We start from the raw sequence: 21228 nt of genomic DNA on the forward strand, positions 1-21228 counted from the left end.
AATAAGTTTGATTCATAAGAAAGTTCTGATTATGTAAATGTGGCCTTTTTTTCTATTCAAGTTTGTTTATTTGATGATTAAATTTCTTTTTTTAAAGGAGAACTGGGGGGGGGGGGAGGTTCGTTGACGAAAACTAGTCGTAATGAACAAAGGAGGATCAATAAAAAATATATATTTGCATTGCTTTATCCTATGGGTGCCTACACACTGGAGTCGAATTTTATCCCATTGGAGTCTTAGAAGTTAACTTCCAGGAAGCCGAGAGTCCTAAATATTTTCTGAGACCACATTGGATAATCATGCTAAAACATAAAATCGCGAAGAAAGCAAGAAAACGACAATAATTAACAGCCAGTGAAAAAATTGAAAATTATCCAATTCTTTTGGTCAAGACCTCCGCTTGACCGTCCTCAGCGCAGAATAAAACTGATAAAAATATACAAAATTTAAAATTTGAAACAAAAACACAAAACTAAAATTGGATTGAGGTCTAGATGGCATTCCACAATTTCATTTTACGTAAAGCACTTCGCAATTTTATGTTTTACCATGACTAGCCAGTATGGTCTCAGAAAAAAAGTAACTCTGATAATAATCTAACTGCAAAGCGATTACCCTTTAAGAGTGAAACCAACATCGGAAAATAAACTGCTTCTTAAAAATACAAAACCTGAAATTTTCGTAATGTGACTTCAATCTGGATGTCATCGGTGGTGTAATAAGAGTAAAGGGACATGAAGATGGACCCCTTTTCTCCCAGTCTCTCCCCTAGTGGATTGTAAAATCAGTTTTTAACTTGACTGTTAATTGCTATTCTTTAGTATACCTTCACCTGTATGGTACTATATTACTCATTTTTCAGTTTTCACTGTAATTTTAAATTGATTTGGGAATATTGGCTCCATGGTTCAGAGGTTTTTTTTTCCAAGGGGAGTTTTCTGGGGGGATGTATTTTTCGGGTGGTATTTTCCGTCAGGGATATCTTCCACAGGAGCATTTCCCGTCTGTGGGGGGGGGGGGGGGTATTTTCCGGAAGGTAAATGGGTACTAGTGCATTAGACGGTCCCTAGTTTAGATTTTCGAATTTTGTCCCTTGGGTTATTTTTTGCATTCTCCATTCCCAAAGTTGGTAACTCCTGTCCAGCAAATTGTTGAATCCTAGAGGGGCCGAGTGACCCTCAAATTGGAGGTAGGGACAGAGGTAAATCAGAAGGAACTATGTACCCAGGGTATCAAAACGGTTTATCCGCAATACCTCGGGAACGACTGATGGGAGTTTCCCCTTCCTTTCGCCCCTCCAACATGTCAAACTTTGAGATAATTGGCTCCCTAACTGTCCCTGAAGTTGTCGAATTGATAAACCCATCTATACCATAGCCATTGCAGATACAATATTTTGTTAACCTTGTACTACAGCGTTTTTGGATCTCCCTTGCAATTTAGACTCGACAACTTTTAATGCACATGGGAAGGTACTACTGCAAAAACATTTAGATGGATTGGCGGCAATATTTTTGTCCACCCCTCCCTTATCTAGCCCTACTCAATATTTTTATCCACAAATTTTAAGTCTCCTTGTCTGATAATCCTAGCTTCTGCAAGCGTTTTTTTTATCAAATAAAAAAACATAACTTTTGGTACTGAAAATTCAATTTAGAAATATATATGATACTTGGATTATATAAAAAAGGTTTACAACATAAGAGCCTGAGCAGATATTTTCAAAACTAAGAACTTATTTATAGAAGTTCTCCTGCATGATTTTCTTTTTTTTTAAATAATTGTGATCAGTGTTTTAAAAAGAGCATACATTATAGAATGTTACAGTAAAAGAACTAGTGCAGATGGGGAGATAATTATATTCAGCGATTCATTATCAGGGACATGAAAAAAAAATGTGAAAAATATGATAAATGTGTTTCTTTCATCATTTTCATGATCTTTTCATTATAAAGAAAATGTGAAAAAATTAACAAAAGAAAAAAGAGGGGAAAAAATTCTACGGCCATTTATGAAATAGAGCAATCCTCATTTATTATCAAAACGTCCCTGGACAAACAGGTAGCGTACATATCGAGACATTATTTTCTTTATCAAAGGACAAAGACACGTTTACTTGATTTTTCATCAATTTCAGCATATTCATCAGGGTTCTCGACGATGAATGCAGGATTTTTTCTTTTTTATGCCTAATTTTGTACGGAACATACGATCTATTATCTGGTGGATAAAATTTCCTTTTGTCGGATCATGAATTTGACCTTTTAAGTACCCCCCCCCCTATCGAAAAGAAAGAAATAATTATGAAGACTTTAAATGAATTGCGTTAATTTCATGCGGTAATTGTGCGGTGCGGTAATTGTGGTAAAAAATGTGGTGCATTTTCGTTCAGAGTAAAATCTACTGAAGAAAACACCAACACATTCATCGATCAAAATGTTTTTCGTCATTTCCAATAGCAACTATCATTTTATAAGATTCATTATGATATTATGAAATATGATTTAATTAAGTGTTTGTTCTTCACTTTGTTTCTGTCGGATCTAAAGTTTAGTTCTGAGAATGCTTGCAAAGCGGAGTTTGCTGATGATCTTTTGATTTGGAGCTCTGGGTCCAATATAAATGATATGGCAACAGAATTAAACCAAATGATGAAAGAGCTATGGGCCTTTTCTATGGCTTATTCTCTACCGGTATCAGCATCAAAGACTAAGGCAACTATATTTTACAAAAGAAAAGGATTTGTCCCTCCCAAAATATGGATTAATGAAAATGAAATTGATTATAACCCTTCTCCCAAACTTCTTGCTATCCATTTTGACCATAGTTTGACTTGGAACAACCATATTGATTTTGTTAAAAAATCTTGTATGAAAAGGTTTATTCTTTTAAAACGTATAGCTACTACTAAATGGGCCAGCTCACTCAACTGTTCTGCTATATTTGTACAGAAGGTTTATCCGGTCAAAGATTGAGTATGGTATTGAAGCATACAAAGGATGTTGCAAAACAAGTTTAGCAAAATTGGAAACTCTCTAAAACATGGCAATAAAAATAGCCTTTAGTTTTCACAACCATACCCCAAGTAATAAGGTCCGGGCACTAAGTGGTATGCCGTCAGTGGAAGAAAGGAGGAACATGCTGGAAGTATTACACAAAAATCCAAGCAATTGATCGCTTGCATGGGTTTTTTTCGAACCTTTAGTAATAATTGTTCAATGAATAATAGCTGGCATATCCACTCTTGGTTTCTTTTCACTAAACTAGTTTCCAACTGGAATAGGAATGCAGTGCGTTGCTCTTTACACCTTCAGCCTCCAAAATGGAAGTTTAATCCTGTATGCACTGAGCATATAATGGATAAGAAGTCAAGTTTTCTCCCCACTCAGATTAAGGTAGTTTTCAGACACAAAGTTTTAAATGATTATGCTGATTTCCTAGAAAGCTACACATATGGTTCGGTAAAAGGGTCCAAAGCTGCTTCAGCCGCGACAATCTTAAGCTACTCTTTGAATATTTGTACAAGGCTGCCGAATGGAGTTTCCATCCTGACTGCTGAGATTAAAGCTATAATTGAGGCACTATCCACACCCCACTATAAAAAAAGTGCGTTGTCTTTTCAGACTCAAAGTCAGCTTTACAATTAATTTCTGAAGTGCACCGGACTCTGATTTGCATTACCTTCAGAGTCTTTTCTTTAACCTTCAACAGAGTAATATTATCATCCAGTTTCAACACGTTCCAAGTCATCAGGGTATATACTATAATGAAATTGCTGATTTATTGGCGAATTCTACAGCGGGATACACTCATCAACGCCATTTCTATAAACGTCAGGTCTCTCACTCTACGTGACACAGCCCGACATAGAATACCTGAAAAACGGTTCTTACCTCCTATTCTGATCTTCCCATTTCGGGAAACCAATGTTCTTTATTTCAGAATAAAGAGTAACTCTCTGATTTTAAGAAAGGAAGAACATGAATGGAGTAAAAGGGACGACCCATACTGCAGATTTTGTTTAAAAGGGCCAACATATAATTTTTGAATGCAACAGCATAGCTTACCTTGTAGCAAATATCAAACGGACATTTGAAAGACTGAAGACGAATATAGATATTGACAAGCTATTTAAAGCCAATTATAATGAAACAGATGAAAGATACTTGTACAAAAGCATAATTGATTTTCTTGTGGATACTAATATTGTTTGAAGAAAGCAAGTGAGTGCAGAAGAGAGTGAGAGCGAGTAGTAAGAGCCGAATAGGTACTAGCCGGCGTCGAGGCCTTAAATTGCTTGGAAATGGCAGCTCGAGTACTCGTACTTCCCATAAACCATTCAATTCCATTATGATACCTCCTAGAGACCGAAAGGAGTCTACTATAGATTGTTGATTTTTGTGCTGTATTGTGCTATAGTGTGATTTTTGTGCTGTTTTTGTGCTATAGATGTGCTACTATAGGTGCTGTTTTTTTAAAGAAAGAAGAAGAAAGTGTTTTGTGCTATAGTGTGATTTTTGTGCTATAGATGTGCTACTATAGGTGCTGTTTTTTGAAAGAAAGAAGAAGAAAGTGTTTTGACCGTAAAAACCTAAAATAGTAATGTTTCAACGGCAGTACGAACTGATTTGGTCTATGAACGGTTCAAGTAAGCAGTCAGTCAACATAACTAAGGACGAAGAGGAATAACCTACGCTTCTTAATTCTACTTTGAAAAACATCAAATTCAAATAAGCATCATACCTCTTCTGCTGCTTTTATAAGCCTCTCAACCTCATCCAAGTCTACGCCAATAGCTTCTTCAGCTTCTTTAACGGGCGATTTTTGGACCAAAATTTCGTTTTTCTTTTCTTCAGATGTGAACCTGTAAATATGTTATAAATTTACACACTAATTAACAAACAAATGTAACCAATCTATACTATAAAATTTAAAAAAACGTTCAAATTGCATTGCCGTGCACAGCAAGAAGGATGTCTGTCAATTCTATGTTGTTTTTTTTTTTGTTTTCTGCATATTACTCACTCCTTAGCATACCGTAAAAACACAAAATATTTCGGAAAACATATAGCACAAAATAACACAAGGAAAAACACAAAAAAATTGAAAGAACAAAAAACTTTTGTGAATCACTTTCAAGGTCACAATCTTAATACAGTCAAATCTTAGTACAGTTAATACAGTCTCAAAACAGACAATATTTTCATGTTTTATTCATGTATTTTGTTCAGTTTTATATTTATTAATTAACTTAACTTAATACAGTAAAACCTTTATATAGATATAGCTTTGTTGAAACAATTAAAACAGTTAATACATACCTCTTAATACAGTCAAAACAGTTTCCGTTTTTTTTTGTTATTTTTTTTGCACCAAAATTATAAAGTAAACTGAGAAAAATATTGAAAAAAAGTTATTGTTCCTTTCAAAATGTGTTTAATAGGCCTATAAGGTTTTAATTTTTTAAAGATTTAGTTTAATGAACAGTTGAATTTAATTACTTAAGCTTCAAGTTTTAATTAAATCTAACTTTAATGATTTGTTTAAAATAAATTATTTCAAACAACTTACTTCGGTAAATTTCGATAAAACATTGGTTTTGAATTTTTACAATAATGCTTTTAAAACAGTCAAAAAGCTTTATGTTGAAAAAGTTCAGTCAAGATTAAAAAATTCACTGCGAAAAATATCGAAAAAAAAGTAATTGTTCCTTTCAGAAATTGTTTAATTATTTGTTTATTGTTATTTTATTGCTACCATATTATTATTTGTATCATTTATTATTTGAATTATAATATTATTATAATTGTATTATTATTATTTTATAATTGTCATTATAATTTTAATAGGCCTATAAGGCCTTAATTTGTTAAACATTCCATTTAATATGAGGCTAAATTTAATTATTTAATACGAGCTTCAAGGTTTAATTCAAAACAATATTAATGATTTGTTTAATACTTTTGCTTAAAATAAGTTATTTTAAATAATTTATTTCGGAATAAACTGTGAAACCTCGATATTAAAATTTTAGTAAAAACAAAACCAAACACCTGCCAGCATTTGACCCCCCCCTTTTGAGAAATGATCCCCTCCACTGTCTCTCCACTTTTCATGCCGGTAAGCACATGAATGCAATCTTTTATATTACAAAGAAAATTTATTTCTGCATTAAGAGGGGGTGAATCATTCCACAACCCTCACATTATAGGCTTAGCCTGAAATGTTCCTGAGATCGAAGGGAAACTAGAGATTTAATTCTACCCCCCCCCCCCACCACCACCTCCTTCTATATTTATCTTCTGACTCAGGTATAGTTAGAAAGTTTCGTCATAAAATTGCACTTTTTTAGTTTTCATGCACAAATAAATGTTCCCTTTAGAATTTTTTCAATACACCTATAGGGCTTTACTTTGTTAAAATTTAAATTTTAATAAAAGATTAGTAATTAATTTTAATTGTTCGTTTGTCAGGTCAATTTGTTTAAAATAAGTTTTGGTTTTCTAGATACGTTTCCGTATTTTTTAGCTGGATGTAAAATGTATCTCAGTAATTTTCATTCACGGTTTTGGCGCTATATCCTTTTCAACTTTGTTTTTAGCGAAATATTTTGGCGTTCACTATCTCTTGAAATATTAATTTTAAAAATTTCAAGGCGTTTTCCAATATGAATTACGATTTTAGAAAAATAACAAAAATTTTTTTACCACCCTATAGTCAAACGTAGAAGCAGGAAAGGCCTTCACCCCCACCCTCTCGTTTTTTCAACCTGGATCTCCTTTGATTGAAACTCATGTGCTCATGCCTAGTTACATAGCTTATTTTACTGAAAAAATATAAATGTTTTTACTTTCATAACTTTAATAAATCAAATAATATTAACATTTTGATTACTAAATATCAGTATATGTCTATTAAACTGACAATGCACATTCATTTGTAATTTTTCAGTAAAGTGCAGATTTTGTTCTGGCCTTGGGAATGCATAGGGGTTTTGCACCCAACTTGTGTTGATTTCCGCTCGTTTTGAGTTTGGCTCGGTTATTTATTGTAATTTCTGTTCGTTTTGGGGTTCATTTATTTATCGATGCTGTTTTGTGGTAGTTTCACGCTTGGTACATTATTTTATTTTATTTTTGCTCATTTTTTGTTTAATGGAGTTCTTTACTTTTCTTTGAAGATCTTATTTTGTGGAAAAAGTTTTTTTTAATTAATTTTTATTCGTTTTATATTGACATAGTCTTTTCAAGAGAAAATAATACTTTAAATATTTTCTTTTTTTCATACTTTACAGTTTGTCCTGCTATTTCTATGCTGGAGAAAAATTTTCAGCAATTTTTAACAGTATATACCCTTTTAAAAATCTGGACACAAATAGTACTGTTTAATTTAGTTACATACCTCTACTAGTTGACCTGAAATGGAAAACTTAATACCATTCGGAAAAAAATCTGTTTACTTTCTTTGATAGCTTGGATACACTTACGCTATTTTGATTTGGTTAAATTTTAAAAGCAGAAAAGGGAGGGTTGGCGTATAAGGGTGGGAGTGGAAGGCGGATTAGTTGCCCTCAAATGACTTTCAACTATTAAAAAGTGCATCAGCCCTTTCTATTTTCAAACGAATGAGCCCTTTTCGAAGTTCCCACGACAACTCCTTCGATACGAAGTTTCCTGGTCTAAACAACAACAACAACAAAAAATAATCCATTATACCCACTTCAATCTTTACAATAAAAATGTCAAGCCTTCCAATCAGTTTCGACTATTAGAAAGGGCACTAGGCCTTTCTATTTCCAATAGAATGAGCCCTTTTGGAAACGACAACGCTTTCTATAAACATCTTATATGCCCCAGGACATAAATTACAACCCTTACTCTAAGATCTGTTAGGGTGGTTGTCAACCTATAAGACCAAATTTTCAGAACTTTCAACTACGTTAAACATCAAGGCTATCTCAAAATTTTGATTGGATTTGTTTGGGGAAATGGTGGGCGTGAGAAAGGCGTTAGTCCCTCTACAATCACTTTCAAGTATTAACATTGGCCCTAGCCCTTTCAATGTCCAATAAAATGAGCCCTTTTGAAATTTCTATGACAACACTTTCAATAAAAATCTTATATGCCCCCATGGCATAACTTACAACCATTGCCCTGAGGGCTGGGGGGGGGTGTCATTCTCAAAGACCTAATTTCCAGAACTTTTTACTATGTTGAACAAAATGGCTCTCTCAAAATTTTAATTGGATGTGTTTGGAGGATTGATGGGCGTGAGAGGGGGGTTAGTTACCCTTCAATCACTTTCGACTATTACAAAGGGCACTAGCCCTCTCAAGGTCGAATTTAATGAGTTTTTTTTGTAGTTTTACAACATCTCCAATTGTAAAAACCTTATATACCACCGGAACATAGTTTACAATCTACGATCTGGAGTCTTTGGGGGGTTTGTCATCCTTAAATAAATAATTTCCAGATCTTTTAAAAGCGTTGAACAAAATGGCTATCTCTAAACTTTGATTGAATGTTTTTGGGGACATGGTGGGAGTGAGAGGGGGGTTAATTACTCTCCACTCAATTTCGACTATTAAAAAGGGCAATTTCAATTTCCAATCAAATGAGCCCTTTTTTAAATTTCTATAACAACTTTCTATATAAACTTTATATGCCCCCAGGGCATAACTTGCAAACCTTGCACTGAGGGCTCTGAGGGGGTTTATCATCCTAAAAGACCTAATTTCAAGAAATTTCAACTACATTTAACAAAATGGATATCTCAAAATTTGATTGGATGTGTTTGGGAAAATGGTGGGCGTGAGAGGGGCGTTAGTCGCTCTCAAATCACTTTCAACTATTAAAAAAGGCACTAGCCCTTTCAATTTCCAATTGAATGAGCCCTTTTGAAGTTTTTACGCTTTCAATAAAAACCTTGTATACCCGTAGGGCATACCTTACAACCCTTACCCTTAGGGCTGTGGGGGGGAGGTCATCCTTAAAGACCTAATTTCCAAAACTTTTAACTACGTTGAATAAAATGGCTATCTAAAATATTGATTGGATATGTTTAGAGAAAAGATGGGCGTGAGAGGGGGGTTAGATGCCTTCAAATCCCCTTCGACTATTAAAAAGGGCAATAGCCCTTGAATTTCCAATCGAATGAGCCCCTTTTCAAGTTTCTAAGAAAAAGATTTCAATAAGAACCTTATATGCCCCCAGAGCATAAGTTCTAATCCTTTCCCTGAAGACTGTGGGGGGAGTCTCCTGCTAAAAGGTATAATTTCCTGAACTTTGAATTGCGTGGAACAAAATGGCTATCTCAAAATCTTTATTGGATGTGCTTGGGGAAATGGTGGGCGTGGAAGGGGTGAAAGTTGCTTTCTAATCACTTTCGACTATTAAAAAGGGCACTAGCCATTTCAATTTCCAATCGAATGAGCCCATTTTTAAGCTTCTACGACAACGCTTTCTATAAAAACCTTATATGCACCAAGGCATAACTTACAACCCTTGACCTGAGGGCTGTGGGGGGGTTGTCATCCTCAAAGACCTAATTTCAAGAACTTAAAACTACGTTGAATAAAATGGCTATCTCAAAGTTTTGATTAGATGTGTTTGGGGGAAAGGTGGGCGTGAGAGGCGGGTTAGTTGCCCTCTAAACACTTTCGATTATTTAAAAGGACACTAGCCCTTTGAATTTTCAATCGAATGAGGCTTTTTTAAAGTTTCTAGGACAACGCATTCTATGAAAAACCTTATATGCCCCCAGGGCATAACTTACAACCCTTGCCCTAAGGGCTGTGGGGGACTGTCCTCAAACACATAATCTCTATCTGGATCTCTAACTCTGGATCTCTAATCTCTAACTACGCTAAACAAAATGGCTATCTCAAAATTTTGATTGGATGTGTTTCGGGAAATGGGGGGCGTGGAAGGGGTGTTAGTCGCCTTCCAATCACTTTCGACTATTAAAAAGGGTACAAGCCACTCCAATTTCCAATTGAATGAGCGCTTTTCGAAGTTTCTACGACAACTTCTTCGATACGAAGTGCCCTGCTCTAAAGGAAAAAATTAATAAATAATACATTGTGCCAACATCGTTCTTATATGCCCCCAGGGCGTAACTTAAAACCCTTGCACTGAGGGCTCTTAGGGGGTTATCGTCCTAAAAGACCAAATTTCCAGAACGTTCAACTACGTTAAACAAAATGGATATCTCAAAATTTTGATTGGATGTGTTTTGGAAAATGGTGGGCGTGGTGGGCGCTATCCATTCACTTTGAACTGTAAAAAAGGCACTAGCCCTTTCAATTTCCAATTGAATGAGCCCTTTTGAAGTTCCTACGACAACGCTCTCAATAAAAACTTTATATGCCCCAGGGCATAACTTACAACCCTTGCACTGAGGACTCTGAGGGGGTTATCATCTTAAAAGACCTAATTTCTAGAACTTTCAACTACGTTGAACAAAATGGATATATCAAAATTTTAATTCGATGTGTTTGGGAAAATGGTGGGCGTGAGAGGGGCATTAGTCGCTATCCAATCACTTTCAACTAATAAAAGGCACTAGCCCTTTCAATTTCTAATTGAATGAGCCCTTTTGAAGTATTTAGGACAGCGCTTTCAATAAAAACTTTATATGCCCCCAGGGCATAACTTACAACCCTTGCCCTGAGGGCTGTGGGGGGAGGGGTTGTCCTCCTTAAAGACCTAATTTCCAATACTTTCAACTTCGTTGAATAAAATGGCTATCTAAAATTTTGATTGGATGTGTTTGGGGCAAAGGTGGGCGTGAGAGGGGGGTTAGTTGTCCTCAAATCACTTTCGACTATTAAAAAGGGTACTAGCCCTTTGAATTTCAAATCGAACAAGCCCTTTTTCAAGTTTCTAAGACAAAGATTTCAATAAAAACCTTATACGCCTCCAAGGAAGAACTTATACTCCTTGCTCTGAGGGATGTTGTGGAGATTCCTTATCAAAAATATGATTTGTATCTTGAAATAAAGTACACTGAAAAAAATGGCTATCGAAATATTTTTATTGGATATGTTTGGGGGAATGATGGGCGTGGGGGGGGGTCTAGTTTCCCACCAATCACTTTCGACTATTAACAAGGGCATTAGCCCTTTGAATTTCCTATCGAATGAGCTTTTTTTTAATTTTCTACGACAACGACTTCTTTAAAAACCTTATACACCCCCAGGGCATAACTTAAAACCCTTGCCCTGAGGGCTGTGCCAGAGTGTCCTCCTCAAAAACATATTTTCTATCTGGAAATCAACTACGCTGAAGAAAATGGCTATTTCAAAATTTTGATTGGATGTGTTTGGGGAAATGATGAGCGTGTGGGGGTGGGGGGGCTAGTTGCCCTCCAATCACTTTCGAATATTAAAAAGGGCACTAGCCCTTTGAATTCCCAATAAAATATGCCTTTTTGAAGTTTGTACGACAACGCCTTCTATAAAAACCTTATATGCCCCAAAGGCATAACTTAAAACCCTTGCCCTGAGGGTTGTGGGGGAGTGACCTCCTCAAAAAAATATTTTCTATCTGGAAATCAACTACGCTGAACAAAATAGCTGTCTCTAAATTTTGATTGGATGTGTTTGGGAGAATGAGGGGCGTAGGGGGGGGGGGGGGGGCTAGTTGCCCTCCAATCACTTTCGACTATTAAAAAGGGTACTAGCCCTTCGAATTTCCAATCGAATGAGCCTGTTTTAAAGTTTGAAAATGCCTGATGGTTTAGTTCGACAACGCCTTCTTTAAAAACCTTATATGCCCCCAGGGCATAACTTAAAACTCTTGCCCTGAGGGCCGTGGCAGAGTGTCCTCCTCAAAAACATATTTTCTATCTGGAAATCAACTACAATGAAGAAAATGGATGTCTCGAAATCTTGATTGGATGTGTTTGGGGAAATGATGAGCGTGGGGGGTTAGGCTAGTTGCCCTCCAATCACATTCGAATATTAAAAAGGGCACTAGCCCTTTGAATTTCCAATCGAATGAGCCTTTTTTGAAGTTTCTACGACAGCACCTTCAATAAAAACTTTATATGCACCAAGGGCATAACTAAAACCCTTGCCCTGAGGGTTGTGGGGGAGTGTCCTCCTCAAAAACGTATTTTATATCCGGAAATCAATTACGCTGAACAAAATGGCAATCTCAAAATTTTGATTGAGTGTGTTTGAGGAAATTATGGGAGTGGGGGGCTAGTTACCCTCCAATCACTTTCGACTATTAAAAAGGGCAATAGCCACTCCGATTTCCAATCGAATGAGCCCTTTTCGAAGCTTCTAGGACAACTCCTTCGACACGAAGTGGCCGGGTATGGAAAAAAAACACATTGTGCCCACATCGTTCTTTACTTAGGCAGCGCTAGCGCGCTGCCTATGATATAGCCTAAATCTAAGTTTGCCGAATTTGTTCAATTCAAAAATTTGTTCAAAAAAAATGAATGCAAAAATCGTTGAAGTACCAAAAACAGTGAAAAGGAAATTCGACAGCTTGAGTTGATTAAGTGGATACTTACATAGCCAATTTTAGCTGTAAGCCATAACCATGATTGTTCCAATAACCATGATAAGATTGTTTCAATTGTTTAGGTGGAAATTTACATAACACTATATATCTTAAGAAATTAAGAAAAAAAAACTCTTATCTAAATTAAAAGATTTCTAAATTTAGAAATTTTTAAAAAATTCTAAATTATTAAATATTTCTAACATTTCTAAATCTAAATGTATAAATTTAGAAAAAAATTTATAAATTCCATTTTTAATGAAAAAGTAGTCTATATACAGTTAAACAAAATAAACATGGGTGAAACTTAGCAAAAATAAGCTAATAAGCATTAATATTCCATACTGAGTAGCTTAATAAGCCATAAGTTTCTTTTGATGGTTTAGTTGAAAATATAGAATCAACAGGTTGCTAATGTTTAGATTTCTACAGACAAACGGCGAAACTGATTAGTTTCATTTATTTATTTTCAAGGCTCAAAGCGGCAACACTGACGGAAATAAACTCAACTCTACAAATGTTAAGTTTTTAAATCATAAGTCTTAATAAATTAGGAAAAACCGTAAACATCAATTGTTAGTGAAAAAGTCTTCCATATGCAGTTATGGAACTTTTGGCAGTAGCGGGTGCCAAATAAAAAAAAAATATATAAATAAACACGGGGAAAATTAGCAAAAATAAGCTAAACACATATGGCACTGAACAGCAAAATGATCCATAGGTTTCCTTTGATGGTTAAGCTGACATTTAAAATAAACAGACTGCTAATGTCTGGAGTTTTACAGAAAAAAAGCGTTGCCACTTAAAAATGATTGGTTTCATTTATTTATTTTCACAGCTCAAAGTGGCAACACTGACGGAAATAATCCCAACTCTACAAGCTTAACCCTTTAACTTAATCCTTTATTAAGTCTTAATAAATCAGGAAAACTCATAAATTCAATTGTTAATGAAAAAGTCGTCCATATGCAATTATGCAATTTTAAGCAGTAGCGAATGCCAAATTAAAAAAAAAAAAAAATATGGCACTGAACAGCTTAATGAGCCATAGGTTTCCTTAAATGGTTAAGCTGACATTTAAAATAAACCGACTGCTAATGTCTGGAGTTTTACAGACAAAAGGCGTTGTCATTTATAACTGATTAGTTTCATTTGTATATTTTCACGGCTCAAAGTGGCAACGCTGACGGAAATAATCCAAACTCTACAAGTCTTAAATCTTTAGCCCTATAAGTCTTAATAAATTGGGAAAAATCATAAATTCTATTGTTAATGAAACAGTTGTCCACATAGAGTTAATCAATTTCTGGCAGTAGCGGGTGTCTACTGCCAGAAAATTATCTGCCAGAAACCATCACATCTCATTTTCACTGTCCTTGATATTTTAAGCATTTAGGATGTGGTTATGTCTTAGAGCTTTACGTAGTTATGGCTATGGCTTACAGAAAAATTAGAGATGCTATCTAGCGTTTGGTGACTATGTTTTACCTCAGACTTCAGCAAACTTATCTATTCAGATACATTTAAATTCAGGGGAGGGGAAGAAGAAACGATTTCTTTCCTCATTAGATCTACCGTTTTAAATTCAACTATCCCGGAATTTTCCCCAACTACTGTAGGTCTACCTTTTTCGGACCAGATTTTGACTTTGAATAATTCTTGAAAAAAAATAATGGTTAATTATGACTTATAGAGAAATTTATTATTTAAGTTTGATTCGTTTGCCGAATAAGCCGGCCCCCTTCGGGGGCCAGCTTAAGAAGCCGTAGGTTTACGCCGTTTCTATATGGAATTAATTAGTTTTAATTATCTATTTTCACGGTTCAAGGTAGTAATATCGACGAAAATGTAATATTGCCATACAAAAACTTTATACTTTTGAACAAAAATTGTAAAATCTTAGAAGGCAACGGTTTTCAGGAATGAATCGATCTAGAATGGGTCCAGGGGGCAAGCAATTTCTATATGTATGCCCTTGCAAGGCCGTATCCAGAATTTTTGTTCGGATGAGATATTTTCAGTGGGAATAAAAGAACTTTTTAACCTGCATCAAAAAAATTTTAATATGCTTTTTTATTACGATTTACAGGGGGAGTGGGTGTTCAAACTTGGATTCCACACCCTTGATACAACCTGATGTCCTTAGTACTTCTAAACTTTACAAGTTTATGAAGACAAATCAAATAATTTCAATAAATTTAAATTATAAATTAATAAAACTGGTTTTAAAAAATAGGAAAAAGATATAGTGAAGAGATATTCATTATATTCAAACTATCTCTTTTTGCTCTTCATATGATACTGACACAACTATAGGTGAACGGTTCCATTAAATATTTATTAGGTGGATATCAAAGATGTCCTTACTACTTTAAAGAAAAGCGAAATACAAAAAGAAAAGATATACAAAAGGAAAGAAATACAAAAAAGGATAATAACAAACAGGAAAGCCACCCAGCATCCGGTAGATTCGAATCCATGGATCCTTCGACAGTTTCAAGAAAGGGGAAATACAAAAAGGAAAGGTATACAAAAGGATAAAAAACAGAAAAGCTACCCAGCATCCGATATTCGAACCCATGAATCCTTCGACAGTTTCAAAAAAAGGGAAATTCAAAAAGGAAAGAAATACAAAAAGGATAACAAACAGAAAAGCTACCTAGCATCCGGTAGATTCGAATCCATGGATCCTTCGACAGTTTCAAGAAAGGGGAAATACAAAAAGGAAAGGTATACAAAAGGAAAGAAATACAAAAGGATAACAAACAGGAAAGCTACCTAGCATCCGGTAGATTCGAATCCATGGATCCTTCGACAGTTTCAAGAAAGGGGAAATACAAAAAGGAAAGGTATACAAAAGGAAAGAAATACAAAAGGATAACAAACAGGAAAGCCACCCAGCATCCAGTAGATTCGAATCCATGGATCCTCCGACCGTCAGAGGCAGCGCAATAGCGCTGCCTAAGTAAAGAACGATGTTGGCACAATGTATTATTATTTTTCTCCATACCCGGGGTCTTCGTATCAAAGGAGTTGTCGTAGAAACTTCGAAAGCGGCTCATTCGATTGGAAATTGGAGCGGCTAGTACCGTTTTTAATATTCGAAAGTGTTTGAAGGGTAAATAGCCCCCCCCCCCCACGCCCATACGTCTCCCAAACACATCCAATCACAATTTTGAGTTAAACATTTTGTTCAGTATAGTTGAAACACAACTATAAAATGTATTTTTTAGGAGGACAATCCCCCACAACCCTCAGGGCAAGGGTTTTAAGTTATATCCTGAGGGCATATATAAACAATGTTGGCACAATATATTATTTATTTTTTTCCCTTTAGACCAGGGCACTTCGTATTGAAGAAGTTGTCGTAGAAACTTCGAAAAGGGCTCATTCGATTGGAAATTTGAATGGCTTGTGGCATTTTTAATAGTCGAAAGTGATTGGAGGCAACTAACCCTTCCACGCCCACCATTTCCCGAAACACGTCCAATCAAAATTTTTAGATAGCCATTTTGTTCATCTTAGTTGTTTTCCAGATAGATATTATGTTTTTGAGGAGGACACTCCCCCAGAGCCTTCAGGGCAAGGGTTGTAAGTTATGCCCTGGGGGCATATGAGGTTTTTATAGAAGGCGTTGTCGTAGAAACTTTAAAAAAAGCTCATTCGATTGGAAATTCAAAGGGCTAGTGCCTATTTTAATAGTCGAAAGTGATTGGAGGGCAACTAACCCCACTCTCACGCCCACCTTTTCCCCCAACACATCCAATCAAAATTTTGAGATAGCCATTTTATTCAGCGTAGTTTTAAGTTTTAGAAATTAGGTCTTTGAGGAAGACAACCCCCCAAGAGCCCTCAGGGCAAGGGTTGTAAGTTATGCCCTGGTGCATATAAGGTTTTTATAGAACGCGTTGTCGTAGAAACTTCAAAAAGGGCTCATTCGATTGGAAATTGAAAGGGCTTGTGCCCTTTTTAAAAATCGAAAGTGATTGAAAGACAACTAACACCCCTTCGACTCCCACCATTTCCCCAAACATATCCAATCAAAATCTTGAGATAGCCATTTTATTCAACGGAGTTGAAAGTTTTGGAAATTAGGTCTTTAAGGATGACAACCCGTCTCCCCACAACCGTCAGGGCAAGGGTTGTAAGTTATGCCCTGGGGGCATGTATGGTTTTTATAGAAAGCGATGCTATACAAACATCAAAAAGGGCTCATTTAATTGGAAATTGAAGGGGCTAGTGTCCTTTTAGTAGTCAAAAGTGATTGAAGGGCAACTAGACCCCCTCTCACGCCCACCATTTCCCCAAACAAATCCAATCAAAATTTTGAGATATCCATTTTGTTCAAAGCAGTTGAACGTTCTGGAAATTATGTATTTTAGTATAATAACCCCCTCAGAGCCCTCAGTGCAAGGGTTGTAAGTTATGCCCTGGGGGCATATAAGGTTTATATAGAAAGTTGTTGTAGAAATTTCAAAAAGGGCTCATTTGGTTGGAAGTTGAATTTGTTCTTTTTAATAGTCGAAAGTGAGTGGAGAGTAATTGACCCCCTCCCACGCCCACCATTTCCCCAAACACAATCAATCAAAGTTTCGAGATAGCCATTTTGTTCAACGTCGTCAAAAGTTCTGGAAATTATGTATTTAAGGATGACAAACCCCCCAGAGCCCCCAGGGCAAAGGTTGTAAGTTATGCCCTGGGGGCGTATAAGGTTTTTACAGTTAGAGTTGTCGTAAAAACTTCAAAAGGGGCTCATTGAATTGGGAATTAATAGGGCTAGTGCCCTTTTTAATAGTCGAAAGTGATCGGAGGCTAACTAAACCACCGTTTTAAGATCACCATTCCACTAAACACATACAATGAAAGTTTCCAGATGGTCTTTGTGTTCAACGTAGTAGAAATTTCTGGAAATTAGGTCTTTGTAAGTAACAACCCCCCCCCCACCACACAGCCCTCAGGACAAGGGTGTTAAGTTACACCCTGGGGGCATATAAGGTTTTTATTGAAAGCGTTGTCGTAGAAACTTCAAAAGCACTCATTTGATTGAAAACTGAAAGGGCTAGTGCCTTTTTTAATAGTTGAAAGTGATGGGAGAGCGACTAACCATTTTCCCAAACAAATCCAATCAAAATTTTGAGGTAGCCATTTTGTTTAACGTAGTTGAAAGTTCTGGAAATTATGTCTTAAAGGATGACAACCACCCTCACAGCCCTTAGGGCAAGGGTTGTAATTTATGCCCTGGGTAAGGTGTTTATAGAAAGCGTTGTCGTAGAAGCCCAAAAAGGGCTCATGCGATTGGAAATCGAAAGGTCTAGTGCCCTTTTTAATAGTCGAAAGTGATTGGAAGGCTTGAAATTTTAATAGTAAAGATCGATGTGGGTAAAATGTATGATTTTTTTTTGTTGTTGTTGTTTAGAACAGGTCACTTCGTATTGAAGGAATTGTCGCAGGAACTTCGAAAAGGATTCATTTGATTGAAAATAGAAAGGGCTGATGTCCTTTTTAACAGTCAAAAGTAATCTGAGGGCAACTAATCGCCCTCCCATGCCAACCCTCCCATTTGCCTTTATTTTTAAAAACTAAATGTTGCCTTAATATTAAATCAAAACGCACTGCATTAATGCTAATTCACAATAAGGCATCTCAGCAATATCCCAAGAACGACTGAGGGTATTATGTTCAAACTTTCGGGGCTACTTCTGCTCTTAAAATTTAACCAAGTCAAAATAGCGTAAATGTATCCAACCTATCAAAGAAAGTAAGCAGATTTTGTTGGGAATGGTATCAAGTTTTCCACTTCAATTCAACTAGAGGAGGTATGAAACTAAATTAAAAACTACTATTTGTGTCCAGATTTTTAAAAGGGTGTATGTTGTTAAAAATTGCTGAAAATTTTTCTCCAGCATACAAATAGCAAACCAAACTATAAAGTCTGAAAAAAACGAAAAGATTTAAAGTATTATTTTCTTCTTCCCTTAAAAGACTTTGTCAGTATAAAACGAACAGAAATTAATTATAAAAAAAAACTTTTCACACAAATTAAGTTTTTCAAAAAAAAAAAAGAACTCCATTAAGCAAAAAAATTAGCAAAAATAAAATCAAATAATCTACGAAGCATGAAACTACCGCAAATCAGCAATGATAAATAAATGAAACCTAAAAAGAACAGAAATTACAATAAATAACCGAGGCCAACTCAAAACGAGAAGAAATTAACAAGCTAGGAAGCTAGAAATTAACAAGCTAGGAAGTTCAAGCTAGGAAGAAATCTCTGCTTTGCTAGGGTAGATTCTCCAGCCTAGAATTTCGCTGATCCCGAAAAAGAATAATTATGGTCCAAGGCCGTATCCCCTTCCCCCCCCCCCCCGAGATGTTGTCTGACTCATAAAAACGTAACAAAAAGGAACATAAACAAATTTTTACGCGTTTTTCGTGATGCCTTCCCAAAACCCTATGCCTTCCCAAGGCCAAAACATAATTTGCACTATATTGAAAAAAATACAAATGAATGTGCATTGCCAGTTTAATATACATATACTGATATTTAGTAATAAAAATGTTAATATTATTTTATTTATTAAAGTTATAAAAGTAAGAACATTTATATTTTTTCATTAAAGTGCAAATTACGTTCTGGCCTTGGGAAGGCATAGGGGTTTTTCGCCCAACTTATGTTAATTTCTGCTCGTTTTGAGTTTGACTCGGTTATTTATTGTAATTTCTGCTTGTTTTGGTTTTCATTTGTTTATCAATGCTGATTTATAGTAGTTTCACGCTTCGGATATTATTCGATTTTATGTTTGCACATTTTTTGTTTAATGTAGTTCTTTAGTTTTCTTTGAAAAGGTTATTTTTTATAAATAGTTTTTTTAATTAATTTCTAGAAAAGGGAAATACAAAAAAGAAAGGTATAAAAAAAAAGAAATACAAAAAGGATAGCAAAAAGGAAAGCTACCCAACATCCGGTAAACTTGAATCCATGGATCCTTCGACAGCTTCTGGTTTCAAAATTTGATCCAGGAAATGACTTGCTGGAAGAATATCCTTTTTATCTTCGACACTAAAAGTTTCTCCAAGAGGTAATGGGGTACGGAGTCTTTGCTTTGCAGAAAGAGGACGAATATCTGATGAATTCCCAGGAGGAGACTAAAAAACAGAAAAAAAAGAATCCGTTATTACATAGATAAATAAAATAATTATGAAAATATTTATAAAATAAGATAATTATAAAAATATAAAGCATATAGTCCTTAAATAGAGGTTACAATTAAATTATAATACAATAGATATAGGCAACAATATAAAGGCTAAAATAAAAATATGCTATAATGTAAAGGCTATAATAATAATTATACTAATAAATAAACAAATATAAAATATAATGATTAAATAAAGGCAATAATAAAAGGCTATAACAGAATTATGTTCTAATATAAATGCAAATAAACTTAATGATAAATAAATAAACACAATATATGTTGGTAAACTTAATGATAAATAAATAAACACAATATATGTTGATTTAGTAGAGGCTACAATAAAACAATATAATAGCTTTATAATTTATAAACATCCCTCTGACAAGTTATTAACCGGTTTAAATCCCCTCCTCCACCCGAAAATTATTTTCTGACTTGTAGAAAACTAACAGAAATATATATTAACAGTTTTTGCGTTTTGTAAAGATTTTTGGGTAGCCCCCCCCCTAACAAAAATCCTAGGTACGGCACTGCCTGTACATAAAACTGATCCGAGTAAACCTGAAGACTGATCAAAAGGACCCCACCATCGACGCCATTTTAAGCAGAAAAATACAATTTTTGTTGATTTCAAAATGTCCCCCCTCCTTCAGCTTTGTGCACAATAAATGGACTAAAAGTCAATATGTGAGCTGTACAGACATCTAACCCTTACAGAAAAGGGAGGAAGGGTCAATGGGATTTTCTAAAAGAGATTAAAAACTTGAAAAGGCATTAAAAACTTGAGAAATTGCATTATAAGGCCCTTTTCTGGGTGGGGAAATCTAACACCTTCTTGTTTGACCGCACCCCTCCTGAAATATCAGGAGGGGCTGAGGAGATTCCTATGAAGAAGAGGGGAGGGGTGATAATTCTAAACAAAAGGTCCAAAACCTCATATTCTTAGGCATAATGGCATGTTTTACTCAATTTCTTCTAAGAAGAAATACCGACATTCCAAACGACCAAATTCGAACCTGCATTAGTTGAAAAACGTTCAGAAATTAAATTAAAAAAACAAGTTTTTATAACTGAAAGTAAGAAGCGAAATTAAAACTAAAAGCAAACAGAAATAATTGCCTATATAAAATGGGCTATCTCCTCCTCAACGCCCCGCTCTTTATGCTAAAGTTTGACTCTTAGTCAAAACTCTACTTTTTAAATTGTTAAAAAACTTTAGCGTAAAGAGCAGGGCTTTGAGAAAGGGACGGCCCCTTTCATATATAGAATAATTTCTGTTTGTTTTAAGTTTTAATGTCGCTTCTTACTTTCAGTAAAAAAAAACTAGTTTTTTTTTTAATTTAGTAGTTTGAAAAAGGGTGGGCTACTTGAAATATCTGTCATGCGACTATACAAAAATGATGCAGAGATATTAATTACTTGCAGTCGTTCTTTTAACTTGATCCTTTAGCAATTTCCGCCATCTGCTTTGATCATTATTTTTATCTTACAAAAGAAGATGATTTTTTGCTGAA

At 35.2% G+C, this 21228-nt stretch overlaps 1 protein-coding gene across 1 annotated transcript in view; it reads right to left on the reverse strand.

Annotated features, from left to right (window-relative positions):
* LOC148943871 (uncharacterized) overlaps window positions 1-21228 on the reverse strand; it is a 112748-nt gene that overhangs the window by 637 nt on the left and 90883 nt on the right. Inside the window, exons 6-7 of the mRNA XM_089101268.1 lie at window positions 19471-19661; window positions 4744-4864 (exon numbers count right to left, since the gene is read on the reverse strand). Coding sequence (XP_088957394.1) covers window positions 4744-4864; window positions 19471-19661 — 312 coding nt within the window. The remainder of the gene's footprint in view (window positions 1-4743; window positions 4865-19470; window positions 19662-21228) is intronic.

The sequence above is a fragment of the Artemia sp. Qi Xiang Cuo genome, chromosome 15 (assembly GCF_049724085.1).
Source record: "Artemia sp. Qi Xiang Cuo chromosome 15, ASM4972408v1, whole genome shotgun sequence".
NCBI classification, from domain to species: domain Eukaryota; kingdom Metazoa; phylum Arthropoda; class Branchiopoda; order Anostraca; family Artemiidae; genus Artemia; species Artemia sp. Qi Xiang Cuo.